At 44.1% G+C, this 24,063-nt stretch overlaps 4 protein-coding genes across 6 annotated transcripts; 2 read left to right on the top strand and 2 right to left on the bottom strand.

Moving 5' to 3' along the window:
- The first annotated feature begins 82 nt into the window (after positions 1-82).
- Positions 83-3,074, top strand: nudt8 (nudix hydrolase 8). Of its 3 annotated transcripts, none has more exons than XM_076735910.1 (5): positions 83-362; positions 1,078-1,971; positions 2,039-2,171; positions 2,572-2,649; positions 2,889-3,074. In XM_076735910.1, the coding sequence occupies exons 2-5, from the start codon at positions 1,079-1,081 to the stop codon at positions 3,072-3,074; spliced, it is 1,290 nt and encodes a 429-aa protein (XP_076592025.1). In that variant the 5' UTR covers positions 83-362; position 1,078. The 3 variants fall into 3 exon arrangements, with proteins under 3 accessions (XP_076592025.1, XP_076592024.1, XP_076592023.1); XM_076735909.1 differs by having other exon boundaries at positions 139-362; positions 1,087-1,971; XM_076735908.1 differs by lacking the exon at positions 83-362 and adding an exon at positions 412-750.
- A 625-nt stretch (positions 3,075-3,699) lies between these two features.
- Positions 3,700-10,884, bottom strand: mfrp (membrane frizzled-related protein). The gene is made up of 13 exons (XM_076735907.1): positions 10,468-10,884; positions 9,059-9,167; positions 8,226-8,363; positions 7,878-8,045; positions 7,492-7,711; positions 6,589-6,719; positions 6,089-6,214; positions 5,948-6,024; positions 5,697-5,845; positions 5,400-5,530; positions 4,967-5,101; positions 4,596-4,723; positions 3,700-4,432 (listed from the first exon to the last, which is right to left on the bottom strand). The coding sequence occupies exons 1-13, from the start codon at positions 10,519-10,521 to the stop codon at positions 4,208-4,210; spliced, it is 1,791 nt and encodes a 596-aa protein (XP_076592022.1). The 5' UTR covers positions 10,522-10,884; the 3' UTR covers positions 3,700-4,207.
- A 764-nt stretch (positions 10,885-11,648) lies between these two features.
- Positions 11,649-17,512, top strand: LOC143323288 (complement C2). Its single transcript, XM_076735088.1, has 19 exons — positions 11,649-11,789; positions 11,950-12,062; positions 12,419-12,566; positions 12,718-12,903; positions 13,431-13,604; positions 13,779-13,877; positions 14,038-14,180; positions 14,292-14,433; positions 14,640-14,774; positions 14,963-15,067; positions 15,222-15,359; positions 15,482-15,588; positions 15,691-15,802; positions 16,159-16,306; positions 16,481-16,554; positions 16,694-16,785; positions 16,887-17,019; positions 17,102-17,151; positions 17,230-17,512. The coding sequence occupies exons 1-19, from the start codon at positions 11,738-11,740 to the stop codon at positions 17,401-17,403; spliced, it is 2,325 nt and encodes a 774-aa protein (XP_076591203.1). The 5' UTR covers positions 11,649-11,737; the 3' UTR covers positions 17,404-17,512.
- Positions 17,486-24,015, bottom strand: pnkp (polynucleotide kinase 3'-phosphatase). Its single transcript, XM_076735089.1, has 17 exons — positions 23,671-24,015; positions 23,287-23,333; positions 22,865-23,137; positions 22,422-22,730; positions 21,559-21,638; positions 21,347-21,404; positions 21,105-21,212; positions 20,946-21,017; positions 20,698-20,746; positions 20,325-20,395; positions 20,110-20,202; positions 19,923-20,019; positions 19,767-19,828; positions 19,535-19,644; positions 18,451-18,538; positions 18,256-18,323; positions 17,486-18,153 (listed from the first exon to the last, which is right to left on the bottom strand). Exons 1-17 carry the CDS (start codon positions 23,789-23,791, stop codon positions 18,033-18,035), a joined length of 1,827 nt encoding a protein of 608 aa, XP_076591204.1. The 5' UTR covers positions 23,792-24,015; the 3' UTR covers positions 17,486-18,032.
- Between the last annotated feature and the right edge of the window lie 48 nt (positions 24,016-24,063).

A 24,063-nucleotide genomic window follows, 5' to 3' on the forward strand; every position in this document is an offset into this window, starting at 1 on the left:
TTAGCCAGACGGTGATGATTGGCTCCTTGGAGACTAAAATATCATGACATGTATTTCAGTGTCCATGAGGACAGACTGGTTTCGCAAACCCGAGGACGTGACCGAGGAAGTGACGCAAATTTCAAACAATGGGTGAAGGGTTCCTTCAGTGATTTCATCAGTAAATAATGTGAATATTCTGTCTCACCCCCACCCTCTATTCAGTAAATACAAGCTACACGTAGGAGTTGAGAAATATGTTTGGCGTAATCGCAGCGCAGTGAGGGCAACACTGACGCGCATGAAGCTGCTCTGCGCCATTTTGACCAGTGGCAGCCGGCTACCTGGGCGAAAGGCCAGCTGCTGTTTATTCAACTTTTAAGGTAACTGAGTTCCGTTTTTAAACTACGTTTTAGCCCCTGGCGCCCGATAGTCACCTGACCCCGTGTAGGACATACGGGCTGCTTGCCAATGACTGAATTTAAGTTTTAGCGTCGGAATACGACATTAACCTAGATTTGTTTTCATGCTAGCTGTTAGCAGGCTTGTTAGCCTGTCGACAGCTGAGCCAAAGATGACACTGACAACTACGAAAGCAGCTCTAGATAGTTTTAGTTAGAGTGAAGCTATAAACATTATACGTTACCGTAATGTGGTTTCTGTTTATACTGTCAACGCAGCTAGACTAGCTAACTAGGAGCTGCAGCCAGTTAGCCAAAGTTAGACATCGATGGAAATAATCGACAAACAAGCAAACTTGGAGACTAACAGGTGAACTTTGTTGGTTTGGAGAACTGAAGCTAAGGTGAAACCAGCTGTCTGGATGCGTTTGAGAGCTTTGAGAACCAGCTGAAGGTGACGTTAAATTATTCCAGCGGTGATTGTTAAGTTTGGGCAAACCTCTTAGTTCAGATCAGCCGGGTTTTACCGACCTCATTTGACGTTACTCACCGCCTCACCAGGACATAATCACTGCTGCTCTGCGGGTGGAGGCAGGTGTGAGATTGAACTTCATATGCTGCTGTAATTGGCTGATGAGCACAATGAGCCTGATTAAGTGATGTCTTTGAGACTGTCTTTGTACGTTTCTTTTCCTAGGATGTTTAGGGTCCCTCAGATCCTGAGTTGTCCCATTAGGCCACTGTTGCTGCTGAGAGAATCCCACCTGGCTGCTTTCCCTGAGCACACCTGGGTTGGATGGCAGGCTGCAAGATCAGCAAAGAAAAGGAGATATGACGGGATCCATGGAAGCAAGGAGGGATCGTCATTGTCCACAGAGACTGCATCCTGTTCAACACAGCTGTCTTTATTGAGTTTGGACTGTGATAATCAGCATCTGAGCGAGGCTTCATATCAAAACCTTGAGTCCAAATCCATTTTGTCCAGCCGTCATCAACCCCCTCAGATTCCTGCCTCTGCAAAGGCAAAGCAAATTTCTGATTCTTGGAAATGCACCGTAGTAGAAGATTTAGGTCAAAACCTCCCAGCTGTCAGTACTGACCAGGACTGTTTTAGCCACATAACTTGCCTTCAACCCTGGAGAAGGCCTTGTGACATTTGCCACCCTTCACTCAGTTTCACCAATAAGACTCATTTAGTCAGTCATTTATATCATAGAGAGCAAATTATTACATCTTTCAGGTTGTCCACACATATGCCATGGATTTTGAACCACTTTCACAGTAAGCCACAATCCTCCAGCATCACTTTTCACCAAACCAGAGCTGTTCACCAGGCTGCCCCTCACACAGCAGGCGCCTGGAGAGACTGTCTGTCCCCGGAGAATGAAAGCAGATGTCGACAGAGCCTGAGCCCCAACTTGAAGCTATATGAGGTGGACAATGGGAGAATGGGGGTGAGTCAGAGCCAAGGAAAGAATCAGGCGAAGTGGGCGTCAGTCCTGGTCTGTCTCTGCTCTGTTGAGGACGAGCCGGCGTTTCTCTTCACTCTGCGCTCCAGCGCGCTGAAGGGCAGGCACAAGGGCGATGTCAGGTGAGCAGCATGAAATGTTTTCAACATGTAGAGTATTGCATCTGTCCTCATTTCCAATCATCTGTAGCTTTGCAGGAGGAAAGCGTGATCCATCTGACAGAGATGCAGTGGCCACAGCCTTGAGGGAAGCCAGGGAGGAGCTGGGTCTTAATGTGGCAACAGAGAGGGTCTGGGGCATCCTGAAGCCTCTCAGGGACATGGTGAGTGCCAGCTCTGTCGTCATGTGATGAAGCGGTGAGCTGTATGCAGAATATGCTGCTTTCAAGCACCAGGTGGTGAAATTTCATGATTTGGTTTTTGAACTTTTACCGTTTATGAATTTATGGTAGGCATCATGGTGGTATGCAATTGGCTACGTGGTTGACTTCATGTCCACTACTATACAGACTCTGCTTTATTGTAAATTTAGGCTGGGGAATTATATATCGACGTAATCTATTTTTTTTTTTTTTTTTTCAAGAATGCTTTTGTCTCACTTACTTGGACACTAATCTTTATTGAAACTAGGCTTCACAGTTTGTAGTACTGTACTTTTGATGATTTCTGATTTTGTCTGTGTCTGATTGTGATGCTCTTTGTGTATTTCGTCTCTGTCACCAGTCAGGGATGATGATTGCTCCTGTGCTGGCGAACCTTGGTCCCCTAGAGGAGTTGTCCTTCAAACCAAACCCTGGAGAGGTTATTCCTATTTTTCTTTAAATGGTTTGCACATGTATAAAGACTGGAAGTTTTCTTTTTGGACATGATGGAGATAGTGTTGTATTAAGTTATGTTTTATACAGTTTATTGAAGTGAATTTTTCCAAGATCTGCAAACCATTTCACTCTGCGAAAGGAAAAAATACACACCTCTTTTCAGGTTGTTTTCTGTTTAGCCAAAATTGTGAACTGTGCGTCCTTTGTGTGTTTGCATCGCAGGTGGAGGAGATTTTCACCCTGTCCTTATCCCACTTGTGCAACCCTCAGAACCGTGGCTACACACACTTCCGCACCGGTGACAAGTATGGATACACCCTCCCAGTGTTTCGTAACGGGAAGCATCGAGTTTGGGGCCTGACAGCCGTCGCCCTAGACCACACGCTGAAACTCATTGTCCCTTCTTAGCAGCTCAGTCACACCTGCAGTGCGAAAGCACAGCTATCATGTGATTCAAAGATTATGACAAATGTGAAATCAAGGTTTTGTGTTGCAAAATCATGTCAGGAATCAGGGTTGGATACAAAATCATTTCATTCACTCACTTATTTATGAAGGTAATTTCTTTAAGGTATCACACTTTTCACATTATCCCACTTTTTGAGCCTCAGGTGTGTAAGAATCTCTATTGAATTCATCAGGTGTATGAAGAAAATGGCTGGCTGTGTGTCACTGATTAAGAGCAGGTGTTGGAAGTCTTGGCCATTCATTTCATCAAAAAGCAGTGTTAATTCATATATATGTTATATATTATGGACTGCTTTATTTTTTGTAAATGCTTACAAATCCTTATTTAAGTTAAATCAACGAATCACTGAGATAACTTTTGCTGTTTGATGGTCACGGGAGGCTTGCGTTGCGTTTTAACACATTCGCTCAGCAAAGCACATCTACAACAGAGATCATAGTTTCTAGTGTGATTCAACTCTTGCCCATTTAATCTCATGCTAGATGAAATCTGGACTGTTAAACACTGAAATGACAAAAGCACATCATGTGGTGTCTTGATGAACAATGCAATAAAGGTTGTTTTAAAGGTGTTCTCTGTAGTCACTCTTTCTTCGTAGGTGAAATCTGTTTTCACGTGATTCACATCAAAGCAATAAATAGTGTGGAAAGACAATTTACAGCAGTTTGATTTCGATTGGAGAGGGAGATTGACAACTTTCATTTTGTTTAGTTGGTATCTGAATCACACAAAAACTTGAAAAACCTTTCATCTACATACTTTAATGCTTTCAAAAATAGCTATTGCGCCACAATTTTCTGCGTGCACAAGAAGTTTTATAAGCAGCGTTGTGTAATGAGGGTTGCAGTCTTGTTCAAACTGTCAAACTGCTTTCTACACAACACTGCTCTTAATGCTGTGGACCCTCTGGTCATGTCTGGTAAATTGGTCTCCAGTTCTGTTAAATGCAGGCCCCTCAGTCCTCAAACGCAGCTGCATATCTGTTGCGAAATGTCCTCTGAGAAAGTACACTGGGATGGAGATGATCATCTCTCACCAACAACAGCACTGAAACTTCAAACTCTTGGCAGCATCAAGGCAGCGAGCACTCCATGGGGTCCTGTGAGTCGGGCAGGAGGTGGCAGTTGAAGGGCCAACTGAAGGAGAAGAGATCCAGGGCTTGGCTGCACTGTTGCTCAGCAGAGGAACAGACTGAGCGGCAGGGCTGAAGGACACCGCCCTGAGGGCTGCACTGGGGCAGAAACATCCCACACACCAGTCTCCGCAAGGGCTCAAAGCAGGCCAGCTCCATCAGCACCTGGGCAGCAAAATGGAGAAAAGGGGGGTCGTGTGAGGTCGAACATCTGGCTTGAAACAGCTGTACAGTTATAAGAAGCAAAAGCATCAGTTCACACACTTTAAAAATCATACGGCAGCAGCAAGAAAATATAGTTAATTGAAGTTATGAAGGCAGTTTTTACCCGATACTGTCGCAGGAGTGTGGCGGCTTCTCTCTGATCAGCAATGGACAACCAGATGTTTGGGAATGAGGTGAGGTTGTAGCTGAGGCCTCGACACATCTCTACTTCGATGAACTCACACAATGAAGCTGTGGGCATGGAGAAAAGACATCATTACTGTTTTTATTTTACATTTAATATTGGCTGTCAGAGAACCAGGTCAACCATGATACAATGGAGGGTTAGTGCCTTAACATTTCTGTTTGTTTGGGTTTGCTACTGACAAATCATCTCTCTCCTGCTGTTTCTTCTCAGGGTTTTTTAGGTTTTTTATGAACAATACTGCATTGGTGACTCTCCAGTGGGACTGAGGTCAGATAACAGGGACTCACTGAAGGGAGGGTAGGTGGAGTTTCCACAGCCCCGCTCATCTGCTCCGTCAGGGCAGTCGTTCCATCCATCACACAACCACTGCTGCTGAAGACACTCCCCTGTACTGCAGGCAAACTGGCTGGGCCCACATGTCCCTTTAAGTAACAGAGAAAACACACAGGAGAGGGTTATACGCAGTAAAATGTGACAATGAAGAAGAGAAAAGGAAGAGGTATACAGAAATGAGGAAAGTACTTTAATAGGAAACGACTTTAACAAAGCATCAGGTATAAAGTGACAATTTCTGAGTAAATGTAGATCTGAGAAAGAAGGAGCAAGGAGAGGAACAAAGGAGACAGGAAGTAAAACGAGAAGAGAGGATATGGAAGAAAGAATGATCAGAGGCAACACTTTGAAGAAATATCAATTAGCTTTGCAAAAGCAAGAACTCACTGTCCAGTACAGACACAGCCTGGTATGTGGCATTGAAGCCGCTGTCGGCCACTCCCTCATCGGCCACAAACACTACAGTCATGTGGGGGCCGGAGGAGGTCAGGTCTGGAGGGAAGGTGGTGCCACAAAACCTGAGACAGAATATTGAGATTATATAACTCACATAAAGGAGGACACATATCCATCATTATTTAACTTCAACATACAAAGAAATGATCTTCGACGCTGCAGTTCGTGTATATTTGAATCTAACATGGCATGCACAGAATAGAAGATCAAGGCTGTGGTGAATCTCACCTTCCCATCACTCTTCCAGCTCCGGTGTCGACGCTGTCGTGCACCTCCACGTAATCAAACTCACACACATCCTGAGTCTCCAGGCTGAAGTTCCTGAAGCTCAGTGTGATGACGTGACCCTCCTCAACAGATAAATACCATATGCACAACTGATGGAATACAGAAGAACATTCGATTAGTGAAAAACATATATTATGCTGTAAGAGCCCGTTTGGGCTGCGTTTGACAGTCTACAGTGGTTAAAAATGTACCTGCTGGTGAGGATAAGGCCTGGGGTGGTTTGGACTTGACAGGTAACCGTATGGCCCGGTCTTCTGCCCACCACATTCTGTGAAAGGGTTAGGGTTAGGTACAGACAATGTCCAGTGTTATCTTTTTCTGCATGCTCTCACCTTTGTGTTTATGGCTGCAGTTTGCTTCATCCGTTTGGTCATGGCAGTTTGGATGGCCATCACACACAGACACAGGCAGCAGACAGCGACCACTGTCACACATAAACTCTTCTCTGGAGCAGCTCTCTGAGAAAACACACAGGAGATACACGAACAGACACACATGAATGCAAACTGGCAGGAGCACAAGAGTACATGTATTTGCAGACACACACACACACACACACACACACACACACACACACACACACACACACACACACGTTTCATGTTTCCATCACTTTCGGGACATTACACAGACTTGCATTAATTTCCTGGGGACTTACCCTGATCATTCTCCTAACCCTTACACTACCCTTAACCTAGGCTTAAACCTAACCTTCACCCAAGTCTTCACCCTAACACCCTTTACATTATAGGGACTTGTTTGTCAATCAATGTGACTGTGTAAATAAATTTATGTCCCCATAACATGAGTAATACACATCCACACGACTGACTGTGTCCAGGCAGTATGGCCTTGTACTGTGCAGTGAAGCCGCTGCCTGCGATGCTGCCATCAGAGCGGAAGGTGACCCACACTGTGCTGCTGTTTGTGTTGACTGTTGGTGGTGCCACGTTACCACAGAACCTGCAGGAGGGAAGAACACGCCTTTTAATAATCTTTACCTTTTATTTGAATAATCCACTTTTTTTTCCCCTCCACATTACAGCTTTGTAGTTGCCACTTGAGTGTAAATTTTTGCACTGTAAATTCTTAAAAGGATTTCTTGGGAGAATTATGTAACTTTTGTGGAATTTCGGGAATTGACACTTTCCATGAAGGCAACAAAGCAGTATGGTCAAAGTATTCACATGCAATGCAATCTTTCCAATCAGGCTTCAGTACTGAGAAGTAGTCTGCAATTATGCACAGAGCTTTAGTGCCATCTACCAAAAATTTAAGGTAATGACATGAGCCCTTGTAATGTTTCCTTTAGGGAGAGCATGGATAGAAATATTGCTTTAAATAGTTAACTTCTCATAATTGACTCATTGATATCAGCATACAGGTAAATTTGAGTTGAGTCTCTCATTTCTATGCGCTCAGGTGCGTATTTCCCACAACACCCATCCATACTTTGCCTCGCCTTAAGTAATTAAGTCCTCCAAACACTTATACAACTACTTGGGTGAGAGAGTAGAAGCTTATTACATTAACACTGGAGGCATTTTGATGTTCTTAGAGAGACAGTGAGTACAACAGAAAACAACCAAAATGTGGCATGCAAAGGTCAAGGCCTTCTGCAATAGACACATAAAACTTTTATGTTGCAGTGTAAAAGTAACTATGCTGGACTGGAAACTGACACAGGCCCTAAAAGTATTTGACTCATGAAGATCGGGGGGTGGGGGGGACCTACCTGGTGACCACAGAGGTATGCTCTATCTGCTCCTGCACCTCAAGCCAGTCAAACAGACAGGGAGACGGTCCCTCGACAGTCAGAGAGGAAACATGGATCTGGATCATGGAGGGTGGTGGGACTCGGATCACCCACACACACAGCAAGTTGGGGGGGTAGGAGCCGGGGTGGTTTGGAGAACTGAAACTGCCCTCCAAGTCAGTCAAAACCCCTCCACAGCCTGAGAGAAAGGAAAGAAATGCCTTGGTTCAGTTACACCAAAAGAAAGGCTGCGCAACAAAAAGATAACATGTCTACTGAGTGTTGCATAGATGTGAAATTGAGCTTTCAAATTATTTGTATTTGAAAATTACAACATAAATGACCATTCTGCTTGGCTCTCTTACGTGCTTCAGGCGGTGGGATCCTAGCAGGCTGTGGTGCAGTTGTGCTGTGCAGTTGATTTCTGTTGGCAGAGATTGTGGGTAAAGTATGGGACGCTCCATCTTCTGCAGTCAGCAGGTCTGGGGGGCTGGTCAACAACAACTGATCGTCCACTGCCTGGCCTTTTATCTCTAAACCATGGACAGACAACAAAGACACAGGATGGAATTTGTGTGAAAGCACACATAGGGACGGCTGTACGTATGGAGTCTGAATTCATAAATCCACTTCTGTAATCTGATCTGATCTGTAATAAGGCCTGTTTTAGGTATTTCTTTTTCATTGTGATCTGAGGCCCAGCACCGACTCACGTGTGAGGATGAGAGCGAGTGCCAGCCCGAGGGCTGCCAGCAGGAGCAGGGCAGCAGCGGAGATCACCACCACCCCCCAGCCACAACCCGGGGCCCGGAGACGCATCACGCACACCCCAAACAGACCCCAGCCTAGGTCTGGATGACAGGACAGGACAGAGATCTTTATTGCTACCAAAGTGGTGATTTTAACTTTCTTGTTTTTTGGATTTTTTTGCATGTTAGATGTTTTTCTCCTCTCCCATTTCATTCAACACCTAATTGATATTAAAATGGAATCGAATGTTCAAAGAAGACAGTTGCTTTAAATCAATTTTAAATCATTTTGCAGACAGACATCTTATTTTTCTAAAATGTAATTACTCTCACATGGTTGCATGGTTTTCAGTTAAAGGGGCACCACAGTGACTGTTTCATTGCTCTTCCAGAAAGTTCTTGGACTCGAGATGCTGAGATGATTTTAGTTCCCCGTATGATCGAACACCAAAAACACACGACCTTGCATTTCCCACAATGCAAATTAGCAGCATCTTTCATTAGACCGTTGCTGACTATCTCTGTGGTCTCCAAATCTAATGACATTATTATGACATCATCAGGGTTACTGTCTCTTTCTGATCTTTGACATGTAGAATTGGTAGATTGCACCTTCAATCCTTGGTTGCAGTTAACCATAATAACCATGTTTTACACCCTCTCCTACTGTTCCTCAAGATAACTGGACTCAAAGCCAGCAGAGGTGACGTGGTGCAATAATGTTACCAGTCCAATACACACACACACAGTTCAAGTTTAGTCGTCACAGAGAGCAGCAAGCTGATTGGTTTACTCACTAGCTGCTGGCGGTTTGACTGGTTCAGGGGTGGAGGAGGATGTCCTGAATCCCTCCACCCTCTCCTCTCGCTCCCCCTCCAGCTCAAAGGCAGGATTGCAGAACACATTCTAGGGAAAGCAGAACAGAAAGAAGTGGAAATTAATCAATTTTACAAACCAACACTACATTGCTTTTGAAAGAATACATATATTCTTCATTTTTCAAAAGAAAAGTTGAATTCATAAGCAATGAAACACATATTCACTCATTTGAACATGCTCAGGGCTTTTTCCTGCTCCAGCTCTACTTGGTCTGGTTTGACCAGCGGCTTGTGGTTGCTGCTCTTAGCTAATGTTTGCAACCTTTAGATAGATATTGCTGTATAATGGACATAACTGTCAGTCTTGCTAACTTTACCATTCCACTCACTCTCTGTCAGGTAACCTAATAATGGTGTCTAAACCTGCAATAGCTGTTTTGTTTTTTTTTGCCACATGGCCAGTAGAAACAAGCTGTGAATACAACACTGATATATCGTCATATTTTAAGTTGATATGACAAACTTGTTAGCAATCGGTTGTTTATTCACACATCCACTGAAGCAACAGTAGCATTCATTTGGAGTTGTGTGTTTGGCCGCCTGCCGAATGTAAGTCCAATATTCATTCTGTTTTAGCTCTGTTTTTGGTCTCTACCATCTCCTGAGGGAAATATTTGGCTCTTTAACCGCTAAATGCTCTACTATGTTCATGAGCCAGTCGCTAGCTTTGTCTGTCTGTCTGTATGGTGTGTAGTGCTCAGCAGATGGTGTACAGAGGGTTTTTATAGCTTTTCTGCTGAAAATAAAAAACTGTTGCCAAGAACTGCACAATCAGAGCAGTGAGAGTGAACCAAAACAGTAAAGTTGGGGGATGGACAGCTGAAAAATGAGCTGAAACTTGATATAAGCTGCAGATTCAGTTCTTATAGAAATATTAATTCTAGCCACAGCAAGTGACTGATGCTAATCATGGTAAATCCAGGGAAACCCAGCGTGCTGTCATTGTGTAGGCCTAATTGCTTCTAACCCATACAGTACTGATCCATTTACACTAATAATGCTACACTAAGAATAACAACTGCCCCAAATCACACAGCCAAGAAGCAGGATTGCGCAATGAAACACAGCAAGTGTGAGCTGTAGACGAATAGAACTGGCATAGCAGGGTCCCAGGTCCATGAGGCTTGAACTGAAGTACTGGCAAAAAACAATCACCAGTCAAGAGGAAGAACCTTCAAACTTGATGTCAGATATGAAGCCGGCTACCAAGAAAAAATGTCCCGCTACTGATCACTGTTGACCCTGACCAATCTCCTGTTAAAGGTCTCAATAACCTCTATACAGCACCTTCATTAACAGCCACCATCAATCTCATCATCGTCACTCACCTTATAAATATCTGAAGAGTTTGAGTACACTGTAACTTGGCTGAGGTCAGACATCTTAAGTCCGCTGTCACTCTTCCAGTGCTCCCCTTCTTTAACGAGCCTGATGTTGTGGAGACATTGTTAAGAGAGCTGTTTCTACATGAGGGAACATTAAAGATGTTTTCCTGGGTTTTCTTAACATTGTTCACTTCTTGCTCCCACAGTCAGCTTCTGCTTAAGTGTATTAACTCCACTCCTCCGGCACAGCAGAACCCTTTGTTGGACATCCATCAACGTAATCCACATGAAAAGGAAAAAATTTCATTCAAAGCAAAGAATTTTCAAACTCAAAAATGATCAAAATAACCATTTTTGCTGCTCCTCTTACTCCTACTGCTATCTGTTTTAACAGCATCAAACTGTGTTTCTCTCGTTTTTTTTTTTTTTTTTTTTTTTTTTTTATGGTGTGCGTGGTTACAAAAGAGTTTTAGAAACTCCTTCACAGTGCTGAACAAAGCCGAGTCAGCTGAGAGGACTGAGCCCCTATACGAGGAGGAGGAGGAGGAGGAGGAGGAGGACAGGGAAGGGGTGAGGATTGAGATGGAGGTGGGGGTCCCTGTTAAATCTCTATAATCTCCATAATGATCTTTTAAGCTCCTAAAATGTTTCATTCACATGCACGCTCGCATGCCCAAACCTGAGCAAGCAGGTGCACAACACACAAATATTAATACATGTGAGCACTACACACCCTTTGAAAACCCCAAACACTGGCACAGAGACAGTGCAGTCTGAGCCATTTAGTAATGATTCTGCGTAATTACACATCAAAACAACAACAGTGTTTGTGGGAGGTTTGGCTTGGGAATGGTAAAAAATAGCGAGAAGTGCTAAAGAGATTGTGAGATTTGAAATTGCATTAGTTGCCCAAAGCGGGCTCATGGCATTGTATTTGAGTGTCCTAATAGATTTTTCTTTTAAAGCTTTAGAGCAGCTTTCATGAGGCTACTCTCGGTTTCAAATGAATTAGTAATGTATAAGTGTCACCGAGATATATATTACTGCACAGAATCCTAACACAAGAGAAAAATGAGCCCAACCAAAAACGAAAGTCAGAGCTCAAATCTGTGTTCTGTCTGAAATTGCTCAATCTCTCCTTCCCTGTTTGGTGCTGCTGTGTTAATGGGTAATCAGTCATCAAATAAAGCAGCTGACTGCAAGTCCAGCCAGACACTCTCGCTGTGGTTTCTGTCACTCAAAGACACAAACACCACTGACACAGAGTCCGGTCATGTGTATCAAGTCCATACTATGGATCCTGCTCTTCATCTCTGTCTGGGAGGGTGAGCAATTCAATTTTGTGTCGCACTTACTTTACATTTGAGTGTGATTACATCAGCTTCGTATCGGTCCGTACCATATGGTGTCTGTGTATCACTTTTGCTTGTGCGTGCACGCAGAGATGCATTCTTATCACCAACACTTGTAATGTTTGTGCTCCAGCGTCTGTGCAGGAGTACGAGTACAATTATGATGAGGAAACGTACGAGGATCCACAGCCTCTGAACTGCTCAACCACGGAGAGCATCAAAAATGGTCATGTCACCTACTCACAGGTAAAAATAATACACTGTCCACTGATGGTTTTTGGATTTTTGGTTGGGTGACTGACTTGCAGCTGGCATTTTTCAATTTTTTTCTGCTGTTTTAAAGACTAAACAATAATCTGATGTCTGGGAGGTTAGTTGCACCCCTGCTGTTTTTAATTTACATCATTCCAGATGGGTGTTGGAGGTAAAATGTCACATTTACCATAGTGACCAATTGCTCCTTTGTGAGTGTATATCTGGCCATGAAAAAAAAAAAAAGGAAATGGAGGGTCTCGAAAATGAAACCTACCAAGCATCTCTTTACTGGAAAGCTTCATGTTACGTAGTTTAGCTCCAAAAATGGTCATGTATTTCCTCTACAGGGAGGGCTGGAGGGCAGTGTGCTGACCTATCACTGCAGCCCAGGACAGTACCCTTTCCCGGTCAGCTACAGGCTCTGCAGTGCTGATGGGGAGTGGTCGCCCATGAGATTAGCCAATGGCAGACAAGCGTCTCGAGCCACATGTAAAGGTAATGTTGATGGTGATGTGTTCAGTGTCATATGTACACAAAAGGACTGTCGTGGTCATAATCTGAGTTTTCTCTGAAAGTACTGCTCTTTATCATCCTTCCCTTCTTTCCTCATCCTCTGTCCTCCTTTCTGTCCATCTCTTGCTCCCAGACATGTTGTGTCCAGCTCAGATCCAGCTGGATAACGGTGACTTCTGGCCCAGGGACCAGTGGTTTCGCGTTGGGGCGACGCAGAGCTTCTCTTGCCATGAAGGGTTCACCCTGTACGGGTCAGCCCAGAGGAACTGCACCCTCTCTGGGGAGTGGACAGGGACCACTCCTGTCTGTGACAACCATGGTGAGGATGGACAGCATTACAAAGCTTGCTCATGAAAGCATAAATCATATATCTGATAATATTATATCAAAAACATGGCTGTACTTTCCTCTCTTACATCAGAGCAATCGAGAATAAATGAGAATATCCACTTACATGAGGTCTTGAGCGCAGTTCATCAGGTGTGTTAGAGCCTATGGTAGAATGAGCAGCCACTGACTAAGCTCATACTTACTGAGGCTTACATTGTAAAGCAGCTTTTGATGAATGCATATAAATGATCCCTATAAACACATTTCAGTTTTGTAGAGTAGGTCACTGTGGTTACTGTGACACAAAATTTTGCATTTGCTTTCTTTAACTTTCAGATTCAGTGTGTGAAGACATATGTATGCCTAAAATGTGTTTTTGATGTCTTCAAACAACTTTGTGCACCATTTCAAAGTACTACACATCCAGCTCTTGCAAATAAAGTTGAATTCTGAACATTTCTGTATAAGCACAGACTAACATCCTTAAAAATCCTTAAAAATGTTTATGTTTTGCAGCTGATGACTGTAATGACCCAGGAATCCCACCAGGGGCCCAGAGGACAACAGGCCAGTTTCACACAGGACAAAAGCTGATCTTCTCATGCCAGGCTGGCCTGGATCTGCTTGGGTCGGCTGAAAGGGTTTGCCTGGAGAACAGGGAGTGGAGCGGTTCAGCACCACGGTGCCAAGGTGCCAAGTGTCAGTTTTATACATATACAATAAGTGCACAGTTGTATTTCCATGTTTTTCCTTAAAAACAACAGCAGATTCTACCTACAGCAATTGGGCATTGAAGCAGTGCCAGAGCAGCACAGAATGTTCTCATAAAACATCCATGCCTGATGTCTTTGTGCTTTGCTGCAGGTCTGCACACCTTTGACTCCCCTAGTGATGTGGCAGCGGCCATGGCAGGGTCACTTGCAGGAGTCATGGACGTGCTCTCACCAGACTCCAAAAAGGAAGGTGTTTACAACTTTTATTTGTGTCATCAACATATTGCCTGTGTTGCAACACAAACAACATGAAATGCTAAGAGCAAGTACAAAAACTTGTTAAAGAAATGGTTACTGCAACTAAAAGTACTTTGTGTGTGTGTGTGTGTGTGTGTGTGCGTGCGTATAAGATGCAAGGATGTACTTTGGCCGAACCGTCCGTGTGGCTGAAGGCAGCCGTCTGAACATCTACATTTTACTGGACACATCAGGAAGCATCAGAAAGCAGGACTTTGATTTATCCAGGGATGCCACCATCGCTCTTATCAATAAGGTCTGTGCCAAAAAAAACAAAAAAGGAATCATTCACATTGCTCCGCTGGTTTTTCTGCCATCTTATCTTGGTGGGCGTGAAACTTACTCGTCCTCTTCATTTTCCTTCTAGTTGGACAGCTACGAGGTGCAGCTGAAGTTTCACGTCTTGTCGTTTGCCAGCGAGGCTAAAGACATTGTGGACATCACAGAATCGGATATAAGTGGTAGCATAGAAGATGTGATATGGCGTCTGAGGGAGTTCGACTACCATAGTAGGACCCGGCTTGGCTCTTTCATTCACTCTATTCATTCATTTAATGACCATATATTTCTGTCTCCTGCACTGTGATCTGCTCAAGCAGGCCTTTATCAGACCAGCATGCAATAACCACAATGCACCAATGTGTTCAATAGTTCATTCAGTTATTAATCATTCTATTTTTAAACTATTCCATCTTTTGCATTTGTTCATCTGCAGGCCATGGGCAAAAGACAGGCACCAACCTCCATGCTGCTCTGCACCGTGTCAGTGAGGTGATCAACTTCTTAAAGCAAAACAGTGCCAAGAACCGTTTTAATGAGACTCAGAACATCATCATCATAGAAACAGACGGTAAAGACACAGGGAATGTCTCGCAAATTGAAAAATTCATGCTGGAACAGCATCTGTTGAGCTTCTCCAGCTCATAAAAATCTTTTTGCAGCCCATTAGAGTTCTTTTAATAGCAGAAAAGGGAACATTAGAGGAGCCTTATCTTCATATTAAGCCTCCACTCCCCCTTCGTGTCTTTCTGCTGGCAGGTTACTCCAACACTGGCAACAAGCCTCAGATTGCCCTGGCCCAGATCCGGAATCTGCTGGGTTACCACAACACATCCCACGATCACACCGATGAGACAATGCTGGGTATCATGGTTAACAAATAGAATTAAATCTGCAAATACACCATGTAGACATGCTCTGCTGACATGTATGAACTACTTTCACTGCACACATTTTAATGTGTGTTGACATGGTCATCTATGTATATATGCAGCGTAGGTTTTATGTGTGTTTTCAGATGTCTATGTGTTTGGTGTTGGGGATCAAGTGAAGAAAGATCAGCTGAACTCCTTAGCCTCAAACAAACGTGGTGAGAATCACGTCTTCATTCTGAAAGACTTCCAAACTCTGGGAGAGGTGTTCAACAGCATGATTAGTAAGTCGGAGGCCACTCTTAACTCTAAGGCACAAAACCGTGTGTGTGTTTTCTGATTTTGAGCAATTTAATGTTTTTTTAATTTCCTTTAGAATGACAGGTGGTCATGTTTCACTACACAGGTGACAAGAGTGTGACGATGTGTGGGGTAGCTCAGGAAGACATCTCTATGGGACAGGAGGAGTATACAGGAGTCCAAACCAAACCCTGGCACGTCACTGTGACAGCGGTGAGAGCAACCAAGATCATAGTGGAGATATCCCACCGATCCAAACATCTGTTTGATATTTTAGAGTGGATTTTCACACATCGACACTTCCCTCCCCTCTAGTCTACGCCGTGTTTTGGATCCATTGTGAGCCAGAACTGGGTGCTCACAGCTGCTCACTGCTTTGCCAGAGCGAGCACAGACAAATTTTCTCAGCAGGTGGACATAAAACACGGTCAGTGTCAGTACGGGAAATTATTTTGAAGATTTTTGAAGATGTTTGAGATTCACGTCAAAAAAAGAGAAAAAGCTAGAATGGCATGAGAAGGAAAATAAATGCTGTATTGGGCAAGTACTTGGGATCAAAAGTTTGGTGACAATTTGATGATTTTAATGTTTGGACATTGATATACCTGCTTGCAGACGGAGTTTAATTTAATGTTTTCTAGCATAAGTTAAACTTTTAGCAATCAAATTATAACCTCTGAAGTTGCTGGTGCCTTACTCAACTCAATTATCTACAGTGCTATGCTCACCATTTTGTTGAATTCACACCATGTTATGTTGAAATAACAAGCACTTTGTCCCCAGGCGAGGGCATCGTGTTTTCCAAGAGGGTGATCATGCACCCCAAGTACAACACCAGGGCACTCAAACACAGAAATGTGACTGAGTTCTATGACTACGACGTAGCTCTGGTACAAGTGAACAAGAGTATCCCGCTCTCCTGGAAAGCCAGGTAAGACAGCTCAAAGATGCTACCAGGGATCCATACGAGCCAAACTTAAAGGTCCTGATTTTACTCAACAAGAAGCCAAACTGCCATTTTGTCAGGAAAACGGTGTACATGGGAACTGAACTACATTTTGATGTGAGTTCAAGTGTTGAGTGTGTGTATACTGTCATACAACAGACCGATCTGCTTGCCATGCACCGTGCCAGGCAGCCGAGCCCTGAAGAGAGTCAATTCTACCTGTCAGCAGCACCGTACGCGACCTTTTGATCTTTACACTCTGCCAAGGCTTTCATATCATTTAGAGAACGCCAGGACTATTGCCATATTTCCCCTGTTAACATAGTGTTAATAACATATTACGACATAGACCTCCTGTTTTCATGTAAACAGGGGAGGAACTACTCTCACACAAGGAGACTGCTGCCTATTTCATCCATAAGAACTCCAAACGCAAAGAAACACATATTCAAACAGAGAGTCAGGTGAGTGGCTGGATTTGACTGTGGGCTGTCGATAATGTGGAGGAAATAGAGGTTCTTCTTTTTTAAAGGGTGTTGAGTTGAAATTAATTTGCTGTCTGCAGAGGCCTAGCTGTGTCGAGAAGGCGAGGCTAACGCTGAAGGAGCCCACCGATGTGACTTTGGATGAGTATGTACCTGACACTTTCCTCTGTTCCGGCGGATCCTCAGGATACCAGGATGCTATCACCTGTAAAGGTCTGGACTCTGCACTCAGTGTATCATAGCCTCCATCATTTGACCTACAGTTACAGTTACATGCTGTCTCTTTTATGTACAGGTGACTCTGGTGGATCCCTGTTTCTGCAAAAAAGAAAGCGTTACTTTCAGGTCAGCAACTTAAAAAAGCCTCATTCCACACAGTGAAACCAGCATGACGTTGACATCTCTCCTGCTTTCATCTCAAAGGTGGGAGTAGTGAGCTGGGGCACCGTGAACGTATGCAACCCACTCAACTCACCTCAGGGAAGGTACAGCAGTGACAGGCCGCCTCCTGATGCTCGAGACTTTCACATCGACCTGTTCAAGATAATGCCGTGGCTGAAAGAGCACCTGGGCGAGGAGATCCAGTTCCTCTCCTGAGGTGAACTGGAAACATCCACAATCAATAAGCTGAGATCTGTCTGGGTGAAGCCTTCATAATACAGCAATACAGAATTCAATAGAGCTTTCAAAGGTTTTATTGCCAGAAAGAATACTATTGATTTTTACAGCTGAGGTGCAGTCAACTCACTTATCAATGAAGATGTTTAGTGAACAACATAAAAAAGAAATCCTTCTTGTTTTCACACTGTTTTCTTTCTAAACTCAACATATATAACACATATAATGAGTTCCTGAGTCACATATAAGAATAATGTATCTATGCCTTCATATAAATGTGTTTAACTGTTTAATAAAACGCTGCTTGAATGATTCAAATCTAGCTAACATCATCAGTCTTACTTTGTAGTTAGAGGCCATCAGCCATGCAGTACGCACATAAGCTAGGACATACAAACACTGCACAGATGTCAGTGGGGAGCCCATACACCAGACAGTCCATCAGCTGTTAACAGAACAGCATGTCTGCTGACTGTCTTGTGTTTTCTGTGACTGTTGCTTGTTGCTTGGATCTCGCACGCCGGCTGCTTCACTGGCTGTCATCTGTATTTTTGCTGTGAAGAAGTGTGACTGTGCAAGTCAAAGGCGTTCGAAAGCCAGCTGTCCAATCAGCCCTCAGAAAACTGCCGGAACAGGGTTTCTGATTGGCTGTCTTTGAATTTCGGGACAAAGTGGATCTGGACAATCTCGGAGAATCCCTCAGCAAGAGCGGGAGCCACAAAGTGTTTCCTGTCCAGTGAGGGGGACAGATTAGAGCTGTCAGGATCAGAGTTATTATCACTAAGTGTATCTTAACATAAACATGTTTTAGAAATGGAAAGAGTTTCATACTTGTAGCTGTGGAAAACCATGTCATTGACCTTGGCGTGTTTGCTGTCTGATGGAGCCATCTCACGGAACTGGGAACAAATGAAAGCATTAAAAAAAAAAAAAAAAAAATCAAAAAAAAAAAAACACTTGTCATTACCAGCCAGGATAAAACAAAACAAGGGGTAAAGAGAGTCAGTGTGGAGAGGTGAGTCATACTCTGTTGTTGTGTTTGGCTAGCTCCAGAGAGGCCGAGAAGTGGAAACAGCGACAGGGCACTCCTGCGGCCTTGGCCACGTCCACGTAGCTGGAAAGGACACACAAAACATTGGTTACACAAACAGAGAAAAATAAATGCACATACGAGCAGCAGGCTGCAGTGGTTGAACATTCATACCACAAAATACAACAGCAGCAGCATGCAGTCAGTAAACTGAACGCTGTGGCAATGAAGGTTACGTAGAGCCCTACAATGAATGAATCAGGGGGCTATCATGGGTCCATAATATTCCCCATGCAGCACTTAAACAAGACCAGCCTGTGCTGGAAATGTGCATACAGTATTAAAAATCATTAAAGGGTGTAAAAGATGTTCAAATTAGTTAGAGCGTATTCATTTGTGGCTCTGTAAGGCTAATAACTGTAAAAGACGTGGTGGCGGTGAGACTAAGTAATCGTTTAGTACTGTTCACACACCTGGTTACACTTAAACCAACAACTAACAGATTCAGTTACTTTGTACAACTAATTTTGTTGAGAAAGCTGAGAAAGCCAACAACAAGGTATAACTCAGCAGCAAGGTCAACATAAAGAGTTACGTTATAAGCCAGTTGTATCACAGTAATGTCCACCATGACCTTTACCTCCATGGCCTGTGCGCAACCATTTGGATTACAGACGTCACATAGTCACAGGCAGTTTTTTCCTCTACTGAGCGACACAGTTTCTGTGTGCAGCTGGATCATCTCTCTGTCCTTTGCTGACAAAAGTGGAACGCAGCACCGAATTCTGCTGCTGTAGCCCATTTAAGCAATCTATTCTACTGAGCTAAGACTTGGCACAGGGCCACAATCCCAGAACTCATCGTCCATCAGACAAGTGGCTAAAATGAAAGCTTAGTGTTGTGACTGAACATCTCCAACCTGCCTGCAAGTACACTCATCCGTCCGCAAAATTATTCTTAATCAAAGCGTGAATATGGATGCTTTCTGAAGCCTGTTTGCAGAAAGGTGTACCCCCGTCAGGTGAATCCTGAGCACAGACATGCATCGACACAGCACGTACTGATGCAGCTGTGCTTTACCGTTTGCGAGACTCTGGGTCTGGGTTGGTGTTGTCTACGGCGACGCTGCGGCCCTCCCTCACAGCGCGCTCACATGCCGACACGCAGCTCTGCCACGAACCGAGCGTGTCCTGATGCAAACGCAAAACACAAAATCCTTTCAGTTTCAACATCTCGTTGTATATAAACCAGACGGTTCTGTGTGCATTGAGAACTGGAGCCTTGTTGAGCCCTGTTCATGAAAGCCACTCACCCTGTTGACATACACATAGCCTTTTGGAATGACGTGGGTGTGGAAGAAGGTTGATTTACCAGCTGTGGAGAAAAGGAAGAGAGGAAAACCAGATCAGAACGGTGTCGCTGGGAGAGGAGATCGGAAACACACGATATACCATCTGCTTTCTCTTACATGCAGGGAAACCCACAGCAACAATGACTTCTGTCTTGCTGGAGGTGAGGGAGGCAGACGGTGGGTCATAAAGTGCTGCAGTGCCGTCGATACTCCTCTACAAGTTCAGATAAAGGAAAACATTAACTGAAATACAGAGAAACATACACACAAAACAGTCAACAGCCAGTATGTTCATTGAGCTCACAGGGTCAAACTTAGGCAGGGTGTAGGGGGCGCTCTTCCAGCCCAGGAAGTACTCCTCTGGGGTGTAGAACTGCAACCCAATGTTCAGAGCAAACTACAAAAAAAAAAAGAAAAAAAAAAAGAAGAGCTTTTAGCAGTGTAGAGCAGCTTTTCCTGATTGAGGTATCATTAAGAAACAAGTTGTAACCTATTTAATAACATTTAAGATGATCTTACCAGTCGGTCACTGCAGGAGAAATCCTTCTTCTTCTTCCCTGGAGCCCAGTTCTCCGGCCGACCTGCAGCATCTGTGCACAGAGGTGAAGTCAGAAGCTGTGTGTGCATCTTCATGTGCGTGCTCTTGGACTTTTGACTGTCTGGACATCAAATGTTCTTAAAGCATGTCAAGATTTGCAAAACTCTTCTGAATTAGGTTGCTTTTGTTGCATCTCAGGTGGTGAGAGACCGATCATGGTGAAGATTTGGGTTGAAGGAAAAGGATTGAATAACAACTGAGCCGAAAGTCTGTTTTTCAAAATGTTGCGTGTATGAGTGCCTCTCTGCAACATGGGATGTTTATCACTGTGGCGACATACCCAGCCTCACTCACCTCCTACGTATAAGCTCTGTGTCTTGTCGACAGTCACGCCATCATTTGCCTGAGCAGGAAACACACATACAAAGACATGTACAGTTAAAACTACGGCGCCATAGACTGATGACTGCCAAACATGCAGAGCTGTCAGTGAATAATGCTGAGAGGAACGATCAAAGGGCTGAATTAGTGCGCAGGAATTCATACTTTGTTCTGTCTACGAAGTCAGGTTCGTCAAATCACGTGGGCATGTATTCAGTTACCTTCTCTAGCAAGTGATTCCACATTCCCATCACTGGTTTCCTGTAGATACCTGGACCAGTTGCTACAAACACCTGAAACACAGCCAAGGAGGGCATGCAAATATCAGCGTTTTGTAGAAAAATCAGGAGAGACGAGAGTCAACCTACAACACGACCAACCTGCACAGGCAGCTGCAGTGTGGTGAGGATGTCCTCCACTTTAGACTTAAAGACTTCTGGTCTCAGTTTGCCTTTAGCGATCCCCATCTGGTTGGTGAAGAACACCACCTGTAGCACGAGAGCAAGGGCGCAACTAAGAAATCCAGTGAAAAACACTGCCAGAGAACATTCAATATGCATTCATATTAAACTGCCTAAACACTAGATAATATTAGCAACTGTTGCATTTAGCTGCTTCCCACCTTATATCCTTTTTTGAGCAAGCTGGCCAGCCTTGGCTGAATCTCAGGGTACAGAATCCTGGGAATTCAACACAAGGACAATTACAACAAACCGTGTACATGTGAAGCGTGATCTGTATACGCTGCTGAAAAACAGAGAGTGACGGTGATATAGCATATCTCGTAGCTTTAGCAAACGGTTTAAAAGGGAAAGTTCAGCGGTGCAGGCGTACTTCCAGTCATCTGGTGCGGTGGGAAAGACTTTGCCAGACTTGGTGGTGATGATGCAACCATCGATGTCAAACCCAGCAATCTGGAGAGGATGAAAAGGAGAGGACATGTTGAGACATTTACACATTAGGCAACACCTTAATAAGCAGTGAATAACACTCACAACTCCAAAGTAGGGATGACTCCTCTAGAGAGATCACAGCTTGAAACACATGAACTTCATTTCCTAGATTCCATGTGATATCACTAAACCCCTATACAGCACTTCTGTGTTAATATCAAAATAAAGCCTGTTGAAAAGAGTGAAAAACGACCTCATACTGGTGAGAGAAGCCATCTTTTGAGGGAGCTCTTCTCACTGCTGTTCAGCAGACTGTTGGTTTTCATTTGACACGGCTGATTACTTTATTGATTCCTCCACTCATCATTAAAATTAGACCTAAGCCCATCTTTGGATGTAAACATCTTGGTTTGTATAAGCAACACTTCAAAACCCTAACATTTTCACCTTACAATGGTCTAATTTCAGTTTCTTGCTTGAAAAATGACAACAGTTCTTCATGGATTTTCTGTCGCTCAGCTAATCAATCAATTGATCGATTAATTATTGATGAATCTCTGCTGTAGCAGAAATGCATTTGGGGAAAGATGATAAAAGTTTGGGCTCGCAACTAAGAGCTGGGGCTGCTTTGCACATAAAACACTGACAAGTGTATCTGTTACCCTTTATGCAATCAAAAGTATTTTATCGAGGCCTAAATTAAAATCCACTTAACCAGATCATTTTATTTGATACAATGAAGTTTCTGAATCAAGCTGCCCACCACGATACTCACTGAAATAAATGAAGAAATAAAGCTCCCACCTTGTCGCTCCCTTTGACACCAGCAGCGGTGTAAAGCATCAGGTTGCCTATCTGCTGCCAGCTGCTCTTTAAACAGCCTTTTGAAGACGAGGAAGGTGATGAAGAGGACGATGGCTGAGTGCGGTTACTCCTCTCCGTCTTAGACTTCTCCGCCAACTCCTGCAGCTGCTTGAGCTTCTCCTCTGCCAGTCTCTCCTCTTCCTCCTCCTCCTCCTCTTCTTTCGCTCGTCTATCTGAGGCCTTCTCTTCTCGTCTTTGGCGCTTCACCTCAGGGTGGCCCCTCCCTGGGCTCAGCTGTCTTTTAGATGGCTAAACAGAAAAAAAAAAATAAATACACCATCTCCATTTTTAGTTCAATTTCAACTTCTCTTGAAGAACGTTAAATGAGATACATGAATTAACACACCATATGGGTTTAAACAGGATGACTAAACATGCGTTACCTTCATGGGAGACGTAGAAAAGAAATCCTTGATACTGCGCTTGAGATTTGGACTTGACGGTGCCTCCTTCCCGTTTCTTCCCCCCTTCGTCTTATCTGTGGCTTTCAGTCTTTTCTCCGCAGCGCTGGAAGCGGCTCCGTTTGAGTTCAGAGAGTAGTTCACTTTAAAGGGATGGTTCTGGTTAACCAGGTACAGGGTGCCTCCATGGGTGAGCTTACCAGACTGGCCCCGGCCCAGCTGCTCACTCTCCAGGAAACTGGGATTTGGACCTAGCTGTGGAAGAAAATAGGACATGTATGGACATTGGACTGCAGCATTTATACAGTCACACATTATGGGGTTTTAGATAACCAGGGTGAGTCAAGGGAGACTAATTACATTGTAAACTGAGACACTGGGCTGGGCTTAAGTGCATTTCATACCTGAGTAACAACCACATCCTGGTCTGCATAGCAAGCCACCACCTTCACTGAAACAAACACAAGGATTATTACCGCAGTCATTAATCGACTGATCTGCAACAGTTTTTCATGATTCAATAATGGTTAGAGTCACTTTTTAAGCAATAATGCAAAAACAAGAGTAATCAAGAAAACAGGAACCAGCAGGGCATGAGGGTCATATCACCCTCACTTTGGCCCCGTGTCCCTCAAAAAATGACATGCCCCTGCACAGCACGAGCCACATAGCTGACGCATATTTTGCAAACTACGAGGATCTCGCGACAAATTCGGCATTGAATGATTCACGCGTGCAGCCCCATGAACACCACCCATGTCCGGTATCTGCGTCGAGCTTCTCCTCACCCTGGTGCCTGGAGCATTTCTTGTCGGTGACCCCGGTGTCCGGACCTCGGCCCAGAATCACAGCTCTCCCGTTCTCCAGAGGGACCCGAACTCCAGAGGCGCTAACCAGCGTACACGACATCTGAGCGAGCGGGACTCAGCGAGGCTGCTTTGCTTTGAGTTTGGTGATGCGTTTGTGAACGACTCGTTTCAGAAAAGAAACACAGAAAAAAAATAGTTATCGTGCGAGTGGGGCTGCGTATGTATTAGGCGTGTCACGTTACTACCACAACTTCTTTGTTAGTTGTTTGTTGAAGTGCAGTAAGCGTTAAACAAACCGGAGGGGGCTTGTTTTGCAGCGCACCCACGGTCCGTCAGAAAAATACGCACGCTCGCCGAGAAACGTGTTCCCCT

This window comes from Chaetodon auriga, chromosome 7, assembly GCF_051107435.1.
Source record: "Chaetodon auriga isolate fChaAug3 chromosome 7, fChaAug3.hap1, whole genome shotgun sequence".
Classification (NCBI taxonomy): domain Eukaryota; kingdom Metazoa; phylum Chordata; class Actinopteri; order Chaetodontiformes; family Chaetodontidae; genus Chaetodon; species Chaetodon auriga.

Excerpts from the sequence above, each read along its gene's own strand:
- nudt8 (XM_076735908.1), top strand. The coding sequence starts at position 710 with ATGGAAATAATCGACAAACAAGCAAACTTGGAGACTAACAG. Across the intron at positions 1,972-2,038 it reads AGGCACAAGGGCGATGTCAG|CTTTGCAGGAGGAAAGCGTG; the intron begins GTGAGCAGCATG and ends AATCATCTGTAG. Across the intron at positions 2,650-2,888 it reads TCAAACCAAACCCTGGAGAG|GTGGAGGAGATTTTCACCCT; the intron begins GTTATTCCTATT and ends TTTGCATCGCAG.
- mfrp (XM_076735907.1), bottom strand. The coding sequence starts at position 10,521 with ATGTCTGACCTCAGCCAAGTTACAGTGTACTCAAACTCTTCAGATATT. Across the intron at positions 6,215-6,588 it reads GGCCATACTGCCTGGACACA|AGAGCTGCTCCAGAGAAGAG; the intron begins GTCAGTCGTGTG and ends GTGTTTTCTCAG. Across the intron at positions 5,102-5,399 it reads GGCTGTGTCTGTACTGGACA|GGACATGTGGGCCCAGCCAG; the intron begins GTGAGTTCTTGC and ends TGTTACTTAAAG.
- LOC143323288 (XM_076735088.1), top strand. The coding sequence starts at position 11,738 with ATGTGTATCAAGTCCATACTATGGATCCTGCTCTTCATCTCTGTCTGG. Across the intron at positions 11,790-11,949 it reads CTTCATCTCTGTCTGGGAGG|CGTCTGTGCAGGAGTACGAG; the intron begins GTGAGCAATTCA and ends TTTGTGCTCCAG. Across the intron at positions 14,181-14,291 it reads CCATCGCTCTTATCAATAAG|TTGGACAGCTACGAGGTGCA; the intron begins GTCTGTGCCAAA and ends TTTTCCTTCTAG.
- pnkp (XM_076735089.1), bottom strand. The coding sequence starts at position 23,791 with ATGTCGTGTACGCTGGTTAGCGCCTCTGGAGTTCGGGTCCCTCTGGAG. Across the intron at positions 23,334-23,670 it reads GAAATGCTCCAGGCACCAGG|TGAAGGTGGTGGCTTGCTAT; the intron begins GTGAGGAGAAGC and ends TGTTTGTTTCAG. Across the intron at positions 20,396-20,697 it reads ACAGAGCTTATACGTAGGAG|ATGCTGCAGGTCGGCCGGAG; the intron begins GTGAGTGAGGCT and ends CTCTGTGCACAG.